This window comes from Salvelinus fontinalis, chromosome 30, assembly GCF_029448725.1.
Source record: "Salvelinus fontinalis isolate EN_2023a chromosome 30, ASM2944872v1, whole genome shotgun sequence".
In the NCBI taxonomy this organism is placed as follows: Eukaryota; Metazoa; Chordata; class Actinopteri; order Salmoniformes; family Salmonidae; genus Salvelinus; species Salvelinus fontinalis.
In genome coordinates, this window is record NC_074694.1 from 40,852,249 (window position 1) to 40,863,153 (window position 10,905).

Consider the following 10,905-nt stretch of genomic DNA (forward strand, 5'->3'; position numbering starts at 1 on the left):
GTCCATAACTGAAACTTTCTCATTTTGGGTACGTCATTAGTACCATTTGAAATGTGTGTGGGGGGGGGGGGGGGGGGGTGTAAAAAAAACAACATGTATTTAAAGATTTGCATCTACTGCAGTTCAACACTGGTTAGATATAATAACATTCAGAGGACATTGGGCAAAAAAGGCCTTCATCAGACTAAACAATCCAGCACTATGATCAGAGTCAAAAGCACACCATTCATGCATTATTAACCACAAAATGTAAAAAATGTAATAAAATGTATGCACTCTACTGTAAGTCGCTCTGGATAAGAGCGTCTGCTAAATGACTAAAATGTAAAATGTAAAACGAATTACCATTCATTATCGTTATCAAATTCAAATCAAATTTTATTGGTGGCATACACATATTTAGCAGATGTTATTGCGGGTGTAGCGAAATGCTTGTAGTCCAGGAGAGCTGGATCCTTGATCTCCTCATCAATAACTGTGCAAGAGCTGTGCATCAATAACTGCAATAAAGATATTACTTTTAATTAATAACCTCATAAGGATCAGACCCTTTTTCCCATTTTCGCCTAGAATGACATACCCAAATCTAACTGCCTGTAGCTCAGGACCTGAAGCAAGGATATGCATATTCTTGATACCATTTGCAAGGAAACACTTTGAAGTTTGTGGAAATGTGAAATGAATGTCGGAAATTATAACACATTAGATCTGGTCAAAGATAAAAACATGATTTTTTTGTTGTTGTCCCATCATCTTTGAAATGCATGAGAAAGACCATCATGTACTATTCCAGGTTAATAATGTACTATTTTTGTCCAAAAAATGTATTCTTCACATTTTCAAACAGTATATTTTCCAACGGGGCTGAGTTACCTCGTTTCACTGCCAAAAATAAAATTAAACCATCTAGTGTTCAGCGAAATAACACCACAACGTCAAATGCAGGTAGCCTAGTCAAATAATGAACATCCAATCACATTAACCATTACTCTCTCGCGGGAGCATCACCTTGAAAGAATCCACTGATAACTTTATTAATGCAAAGGAAGAATTGCTCGATATTCATCAGTACGACGACTAACTGAAAATGCACCACTGAGATGCTTAATCATGTTGAATGGATGGCTATTCGTTTTATAGTGCTGATAAGTGTTATATTCATGACTTCTCACCCCTCTCATGATTTCCCTCTCTCTCTCTCGGTTCCTAAATACTTTGCGCTCTTCGAAACCATTTCACAGGTGTTCAACTATAACGTCATATAATAGTCCAAAATCTCATTACCAATTAAGTATTTCATGTTGACGCGAACTGCACCAAAGATGTTAATCATGTAAAACAGTAGATAAAATATTCATGTTATGTATGATAAATCTTTATAGACTGTATCAGTTAGCTTGTGTTTCCATACTTGGCAATGACTAATACCTCTTCAGCCATCAATGACTTAAATGTGTCATTAGCCAACGTCTAATGTAAGAAACAAATCGAAGTGCTTTTGAGTCGCGCGTCACGTAAGTCGTGCAAAGTCGGCTATGATAGATAAGTACCAGGCTACCAGACACGATTATGTCTGGCTTTGTTCATTTGGGTATAATTGAAAACAATGTCAAAAGTATAGACAACATGTATAAGGATTATAAGTAAGTATAAGAAGCCTTTTATGATGTTGCCCCCCACATTTTTTAAGAAGATCTTTGGGAAGATCTGTTTTCTTGTTGTATCAGCAATAGGGATTATAGTTCTGATCAAATCCAGCAGACATTTGACTCTTGACGTTTGACTCTTGGCTCAGTGCAAAGATAGCAAACATAGAACTGCATTTGCCTCTTTCCCTTTGGACTATATTTTCGCAATATGCTACCATTCTGTATCTATTTCCCTCCACACCCCGGAAACCACCATCCTCTTCTCCTGAATTAAGCATGTGCTACATATTACACCAAACTGTGTTTGACAGCATCCCTCTCATTCCAAGTCCTTTCCAATAACACACTTTTTAGGGATCTGTCCTCTGAACTGTGGCTGTCCTTGGGTTTCTCAGCTCACTCGGTTCTCAGTTCACAGACCCATATGGACTCCCAAAGCTCATATTTAATGTAACTATATTCTGGAACGCTGCTATTTATAGGGTACTCCAAGGAACACATGAGATATTCAGCACTGCTGCATTCTTTCTGGTCACTTTGTGTGAGCGTCAGTAGGTAAGAGGGGGAGTACATGGGCACAATCTTTCCACTACTACTAGAAGATTTGTTGCGTTTGCTAATTGATCTAATCCCCTGCGCTTGCTGTCACTGTCACCTCCTCAAAAGCTGTGGTACGTGCAAAGGGAATCCGACAACACGGCACATGCATATTTCAAAGGCACAACTTGGGAATAAGTAGATTTAAGTAGATAACGTGTCATGTGTTTCGCTTTCTTTGGATGGGGCCTTCCTTTATTATGAACTGGGAATTCCTATTGGATGCTGTTCTTGATAAACTCACTTTGTATGAGTTTACAAGCCAGTTTGGCCTGGTGTGTCACACTGTTTTTTTTGCCAGTATGACAACATGTTATCAAAGCACAAATCACATTCCATTGTGAAGTAATTTTAAGGTTTACACCATACACTAGCGGACAACGACACAGGAAACCATTTAGTGTCACCAAGGAAACAGTGCAGACGAAGGTGCAGATAGTGAGTGAGGACACTGACTGATACTGTACAGAATATATGATATAACTTTTCTATGGGAAGAGCTTACTATAGGCAGGGCCGGGGGAATATGAGGTCACTGCTCTCAGGTCGGGAAAATGAACAAGCAATTGAAAGCATGTGGGAGTCCTGTAATGATGAACAGTGAGAAAATGGGTGAAATGAGAGAGGAATTGTAGCTATTTAAGTGCAAAAATGTGCAATTTATACTTACACCGTTTTTCACGTTTTCTGTTAAAAGATCCCTGAAGCCGCCATCCGACCACTATTTACACATGAAGCACGCAAGAACGTAAGAGAAATATTCAAATGCAATTTCAATGAAAGAGACAAGGTTGGGGTGAGCTGACAAGTCCACACAAACCCTTGGAAATGTACAAAAAAGCAAGTTGGAAAGATAAAAAAAGAGGCCAACAATCTCTACCTTGAGGCGATTTCTATTTTTAGGAGGGACATGTCTGTTCAGATTAGGATCAGTGACAGGCATTTGCTGCCCTCTACTGGAGAGAAGTGTATTTAAAGCGAGAACATCACTGTGGCAGAGCATAAATCCAGCACATGGCATATTCTATTGGTCTCATAACAATCTAGCATTGTATGATGGAATTGTAGATGTTAAAATGGCTTCTGCTGTATTTGGAATGTCTGGATTTTATCAAACATTTAATTACAGATTCAAAGCCAGACACATATCTTATCTGAGTGTGGATTCACGCAATAATAAATGGGGCTGATTGGACTTGGTTAGTATACATGGTAAAAGCTCAACTTACTCAGACGGATGTGTTGTTGGCTGATCAGTGCTGGCCAGTAGTTGTGTTAGGAGTCAGGATAAAGTATTCAGCTTGTGTACTTTACTGAAGGATTTTCCCCTCAGTACAGCTTTGCTGCCATCCTGTGTTCGTTGAGTGAGCTGATACAAGTTTTAACGTATGTTAATATGAGAGGTGGCCTAGAAAAAATGACAGAACAACTTTGATTACATGAATATAGAATTTTAATGTTGTGTTCAACAAATGAACGATCGTGTAATATTGTCAGACACAAGCCTAGACAAAACCTTTCTGATAACATTCAGATACTAGATTATAAAAATAAGCTTCACCTAAGCAAATAAATCAGAATTTTCCCTCTAACAATATTCAAATCAAACTGATTTAAAGTACTAACTCAAATCTATTCCTAATAAACTATTTTATATTCACTGTCAGAGAGAAAATACATCTGCTGTAACTTTGCAAAGTGCAAATCCATTTCTTACTTTTCCTATGTGCCATTGTGTTCTCACTACTTTATAAGAATACTGACAAATACAGTAGGTCTTTAAAAGACTAAGCTTTTTAAAATTAGAGCATACAACCCATTAGGTGAAAACTGTAGCCTCTCAACCTGAAAAACCACTGAATAAATTCAACAACATCAGCTACACTATACACAAGTATGTGGACACCCCTTGAAATTAGTGGATTCTGCGATTTCAGCCCACCCGTTGCTGACAGGTATATAAAATTGAGCACACAGCCATGCAATCTCCATAGACAAACATTGGCAGTCATTGGATGCCACTGTCATTGGATGCCACTGTCACCTTTCCAACAAGTCAGTTCGTCAAATTTCTACCCTGCTAGCGCTGCCCCGGTCAACTTTAAGTGTTGTTATTGTGAAGTGGAAACATCTAGGAACAACAATAGAAAAAGTGAATTTTTTTCATGTAGGCCTACTCTTAAAAACCTCTTAAAGATTGGCCCCTTTTTTCTCAATTCTTGCCTAAAATGACATACCCAAATCTAACTGCCTGTAGCTCAGGACCTGAAGCAAGGATATGCATATTCTTGGTACCATTTGAAAGGAAACACTTTGAAGTTTGAGGAAATTTCAATGTAGGAGAATATTTACATTTACATTTAAGTCATTTAGCAGACGCTCTTATCCAGAGCGACTTACAAATTGGTGCATTGACCCTTATGACATCCAGTGGAACAGCCACTTTACAATAGTGCATCTAAATCTTTTAAGGGGGGGGGGGGTCAGAAGGATTACTTTATCCTATCCTAGGTATTCCTTAAAGAGGTGTGGTTTCAGGTGTCTCCGGAAGGTGGTGATTGACTATATAACACATTAGATCTGGTAAAAGATATTACAAAGAAAAAAACAACCGTTCTTTTGTATTGTTTTTTGTACCATCATCTTCTAAATGCAAGAGAAAGGCCATAATGTATTATTCCAGCCCAGGTGCAATTTAGATTAGATGGCAGCAGTGTATGTGTAAAGTGTCAGACTGATCCAATGAACCATTGCATTTCTGTAAAAAAAAAAAGACAGCCCAAATGATCCTAATTTGCTTACTTTTCATGCTCAAAACTGTGCTCAAAACTGTGCACTCTCCTCAAACAATAGCATATTATTATTTCACTGTAATAGCTACTGTAAATTGGACAGTGCAGTTAGATTAACAAGAATTTAAGCTTTCTGCCAATATCAGATATGTCTATGTCCTGGGAAATTGTCTTGCTAATCGCATTAGCCTACGTTAGATCAACCGTCCCGCAGGGGAACGCATAAATCCTGAAGAAGTTATTAACTAAACAAAAACTTGAACCCTCATCGTTATAGGTTTTACTTTATAAATGTATTCACATTAGTCCTGAATGTATTGTGCATTAGCCTAAGGGGCAATTCCATGATAACAGAGTGATGCTGAGACTCAGATATTTCACTTTAAAATTTAAAATGTATGATAAAAAAGCTAAACTCTATGCACAAGCAGTGGTGGAAAAAGTACTAAATTGTCATACTTGAGTAAAAGTCAAGACACCTCAATAGAAAATGACTCAGGTAAAAGTGAGTCACCCAGTAAAATACTACTTGAGTAAAAGTCTAAAAGTATTTGGTTTTAAATATACTTAAGAATCAAAAGTAAATGGAATTGCAAAAAAATACTTAAGTATCAAAAGTCAAAGTCAAAGCACAAACCATTTCAAATTCCTTATATTAAGCAAACCAGACAGCACAATTTTCTCATTTTTATTTATTGACGGATAGCCAACAGTCAGACATAATTTACAAACGAAGCATTTGTGTTTATTGAGTCCGCCAGATCAGAGGCAGTAGGGATGACCAGGGATGTTCTCTTGATAAGTGTGTGAATTGGACCATTTTCCTGTCAAAATGTAACACATACATTTGGCTGTCAGGGAAAATGTATGGAGTAAAAAGTAAATAATTATCTTTAGGAATGTTGTGAAGTAAAAGTTGGCAAAAATATAAATAGTAAAGTGAAGTACAGATACCCCAAAAAACGACTTAAGTAGTACATTAACATGTTTTACTTTTAAAAATGTACACTGAAAATGATACAAAAACACATTTACTTGAAGAACAGTGCAGGTGCAAATTTTGGTAAGAGAATGACGGCACAAACTGCACAAACCGTCATTCTGTTATTCCCTCTCGTCGGACCACTGCGACAGTCAGAGCAACTCGCTAGCTAACCCTCCCTCTAGCTATCTGTCCTTTCTTACGAGAGAAAGAGAAGAGGAGCCTTTTGAGGAAAAGATGCAAAATAAAGCTGGAGTGGTAATTCTAGAGGGCATCGTCCATAGCGGAGTGCCATAACTTTCAAAATGTCCCCAGGGGTGCAAAATGTCTCCGTCTCATTTCTCTCAGGACCAAACCGTTCAGAGGTTTCTCCTCTCCACATTGTAACTCAATCTAAAAACATCTCATACTACTGTATGTCCTCAAAGGCCTCACTTGCAGTGTTCTCTGTGAATTCAAAACAACTCGGACATAAAGGGAACCACAAATAAATGCCACAGCACAGCTTCAATCGGAACACATGGAGCTCGGACCTGGCCGAGCCCTGTACAGTTACAGTGAATAAATTCTGCCTCTGTGTTAGTTTTTGTCTTGTGTATCCCTCATAGGCTTCATTTACCTGTGCTTCTACACCTGCATTCTAGCTGTTTGGGGTTTTAGGCTGGGTTTCTGTACAGCACTTCGAGATATTATCTGATGTACGAAGGGCTATATAAAATAAAATTGATTGATTGATTGATTGATTTAGCATAGTGCTCAAATAGCATTGGGAGACAGCGCGGGACCGTGCATCCCTATGGGCCGGGGCCACAGCAAGGAGCCTGATACTCTGTGCTCACAGTCCACAGGGAGATGGCGGAATGGCGGTGTCCCCTTCCGTCCCATCAGTACTTGTTAATCCCAAAGATCCGGACTCCGTGAAGCTGGGGGAGCTTGGGAATGAGCACGGTCATCAGGGAGACCGTGTTGACCACAAAGTGGTCCTGGTCGTATTTGGTGTAGAAGCTGGTGAGGATGTAGCTAGGGGGAGACGGAGGAATGTATGAGGGAGAGAAAGAAAGGGTAGGTCAACGAGAGACTGACGGACTAGGGCCTTAGCTGCCAGCAAGCCCATCAGGCACCACGGCAGTCCAGACTCCCACTGCCCACAGACTGGCTGGAAGAGGATGCTGGGCGGATGCGGAAGTTATGAACAAGGACAGCAGGGAAACAAACAATGATTCAAAAATATGTTTCACTTTCCAGTCCTATTCCTCCTTAAATACCAATGTAGCACGTTGCATGAAATTATACTTTATAAAGGGTTTATAAGTAGTAAATAGACTATTAGTTTATAAGTATAAAACAGTAATAAACATAAAACAGTGCAGCATATGATACTGTAGGGGGTCCTTACAGGACGATGGGGGTGATGGTGAGGAACTTGCGTGAGGCAGTGAACTGGACACCATAGTCCATCTGCTCCCAGTATGTGTAGAAGCGAGCCTTGCTCTGGTCGGGAGTCTCAAATGGAGTTCCTTTCACCAAGTGTAACAACAGGTACATGCACTGCAACACACACAGCACAGAACACTTGGTCAGGAAAGCTTTAGCTGTTAAAGTGCATTCGGAAAGTATTCAGACCACTTCCCTTTTTCGACACTTTGTGACGTTACAGCCTATTTCACTCATCAATCTACACACAATATCACATAATGACAAAGCGAAAACAGTTTTTTAGAATTTTGTTCCCATTTGTTACAGATAAAACACAGAAGTATCTTATTTACATAAGTATTCAGACCCTTCGCTATGAAACTCGAAATTGAGCTCAGGTGCATCCTGTTTCCATTGATTATCCTTGAGATGTTTCTACAACTTTTTTGGAGTCCACCTGTGGTAAATTCAATTGATTGGACATGATTTGGAAAAGCCCACAGCTGTCTATATAAGGTCCCATAGTTGACAGTGCATGTCAGAGCAAAAACCAAGCCATGTGGTTGGAGGAATTGTCCGTAGAGCTCCGAGACAGGATTGTGTCGAGGAACAGTTCTGGGGAAGGTAACAAAAAAAAATCTGCAGGATTGAAGGTCCCCAAGAACACAGTGGCCTCCATCATTCTTAAATGGAAGAAGTTTGGAACCACCAAGACTCTTCCTAGAGCTGGCCGTCTGGCCAAACTGAGCAATCGGGGGAGAAGGGCCTTGGTCAGGGAGGTGATGGTCACTCTGACAGAGCTCCAGTGTTCCTCTTTGGAGATGATAAAGGCCCTGCAGAAGGACAACCATCTCTGCACTCCACCAAACAGGCCTTTATGGTAGAGTGGCCAGACGGAAGCCACTCCTCAGTAGGAGTGGCACATGACAGCCCACTTGGAGTTTGCCAAAAGGCACCTAAAGGATTCTTAGACCATGAGAATCAAGATTCTCTGGTCTGATGAAACCAAGATTGAACACTTTGGCCTGAATGCATCAAGCATCCAAGCATCATCGCAAATGAGAACGTGTTCTCAGTCAACTTACCTGGTAAAATAACGGTAAAATAAAATAAAATAAAAAAATCACATCTGGAGGAAACCTGGCACCATCCCTACGGTGAAGCATGGTGGTGGTAACATCATGCTGTGGGGATATTTTTCCAGCGTTGGGGACTGGGAGTCAGGATCGAGGGAAAGATGAACTGAGCAAAGTACAGACAGATCCTTGATGAAAATCTGCTCCAAAGCCCTCAGGACCTAAGACTGGGGTGAAGGTTCACCTTCCAACAGGACAACAACCCTAAGTACACAGCCAAGACAACATAGGAGTGGCTTCGGGAACAAGTCTCTGAATGTCCTTAAGAAAAGCAACAACCCGGACTTGAACCCGATCAAACATCTCTGGAAAGACCTGAAAATAGCTGTGCAGCAACATTCCCCATCCAACCTGACAGAGCTTAAGAGGCTCTGCAGAGATGAATGAGAGAAACTCCCCAAATACAGGTGTGCCAAGCTTGTAGAGTCATACCCAAGAAGACTCAAGGCTGTATTCACTTCCAAAAGTGCTTCAAAAAAGCACAGAATAAAGGGTCTTAATACTTGCGAAAATGTGATATTTCATTTTTTCATTTTTTTTTAATTGCAAAGAATTCTAAAAAACTGTTTTTGCTTTGTCATTATGGGGCATTGTGTATAGATTGACGAGGGACATGTTTTTTTTTAAATCCCTTTTAGAATAAAGCTGTAGCGTAACAAAATGTGGAAAAAGTCAAGGGGTTTGAATACTTTCTGAATGCCCTGTATATTTAAAATTGCATGGGCAAAAGTGATTCTATGAATTTTTTTAGTAGCCTACAACTGCAAATCGATGTATTTTAGGAAAGCTGATATAGTACTGTTCTGTAACTTTTATAGCAATGCAACTGCCATAAAAAAATGGGGTAAATGTTCAAGACTGCCCCGTGAACTATTGCCTGTATTGACCTTCACTCTTCCCTCTCCTATTGACAGTACAGGAGTTTGCTTACAGAGACTACCATTGTGTGGATAACACTGACTGGACTATCCACCAACAGTACTTAGCTTATACAGTGGTGAGGTTTCACTGGTGCCCCTAGGCATAGCCTACTAGGGTGCCCACTACCCACCAGGTTGTGTATGATGTTGGCGAGGGTCCAAACCATGGGTACGCTAGCGAAGGGGATGCTGAGCAGGATGACGTGCAACAGGCCGATGCCCAGGAGGTAGGAGAGCCAGATGCCCCGGCTGTTCATCACCCGCGTGTTGGGGTTCACCTCGCTGTGAGCCGTGCCCACATTCATGACGTCAACACCCCAGTCACGGCGCTCCTCGTCCGCCTGAGAAACAGAACAGAAGGGTGTGTGATGTAATTCCTCATAGGTATGCCCGATCATGATGCATAATGCAGACAGTGTGACAAGGTTACAGCTTTGACTGTTCCATCCATGTACTGTTCATTAGATCCTATCGGGAGGGGTCCCTTTATAGGCTTGTCTAAGTAAGTTGGAATGTGGTGAACTAGGTTGTGTGTAACTTTGGGGAGGGAGTCTAGCTGAAATAATTACAACACAGTCAGGACCCATTTGTAGGGCAGGCTGATTCAACTCCAATAGTGTACTTTCTTCATCAGTTCTGCCAAAAGTTTCCATTATCAAATTGAAATAATACATTATGATCTAACACATTGTATCGTGCACTACTGTATTCCAATAATAATGATAATAATAATAAGTAAATCAAGTAAAATCAAATAGATAATAGCCTACTTACAGGAGAAAATGGCTTCAATCCGATCTTCAGTCCGTTATCACTATATTCCTCTTATTCGCTATCTCCTTCACTGGTTAGGTAATTGACATCATTAGTTTGGACTGCTATATCGTTTCGAATAGTCCGTCATTCACATACCTTCTGATTGTGTCTTTATGCAATGTTATCCTTCAGGACATAGCCCGACATTCAAGCAAACAGTTCCACCCGGAGCCACTTTGTTCGTCTTGCGCAATACAGCACAATTCATATAGAACGTCATAATTTTTAGAGCGCCAAAATTGGGCATAATCTTTTTATTCGTTGCTCTTAGCGCCGATTAGTGTCTTTATATCACATGGGTAAAACTGACCAATTAAAAGGGAATGCGTTGAAAAGCTGGGGATACGCCCCCTTGCAACGTCACAGGAATGGGAGTGAGAGGGCACTTTTCATGGGTAATTAAGTGGCACTATTTTTTAATACGTTTTAAAATATAGCATTATAACACTATAGATATACCATCTCTGACTATTATCAATAGGTCAACCTTTGATATCAAAACAAATGGTATAGCCTTATTTTTACAGTAGTCCTACATAAATCACCAAGTAGTCACTGAGAAATGACAGAGCAAATGGTAATTACACAGTAATAAAC

The 10,905-nt window shown here is 40.1% G+C and overlaps 1 protein-coding gene across 2 annotated transcripts; it reads right to left on the reverse strand.

Annotated features, from left to right (window-relative positions):
- Positions 1 to 5,712: 5,712 nt before the first annotated feature.
- Positions 5,713 to 10,578, reverse strand: LOC129829224 (ORM1-like protein 3). 2 transcript variants are annotated; one of them, XM_055890888.1, is made up of 4 exons: positions 10,267 to 10,578; positions 9,624 to 9,833; positions 7,417 to 7,568; positions 5,713 to 7,040 (listed from the first exon to the last, which is right to left on the reverse strand). In XM_055890888.1, the coding sequence occupies exons 2-4, from the start codon at positions 9,795 to 9,797 to the stop codon at positions 6,905 to 6,907; spliced, it is 462 nt and encodes a 153-aa protein (XP_055746863.1). In that variant the 5' UTR covers positions 9,798 to 9,833; positions 10,267 to 10,578; the 3' UTR covers positions 5,713 to 6,904. The 2 variants fall into 2 exon arrangements, with proteins under 2 accessions (XP_055746863.1, XP_055746862.1); XM_055890887.1 differs by having other exon boundaries at positions 5,713 to 7,189.
- Between the last annotated feature and the right edge of the window lie 327 nt (positions 10,579 to 10,905).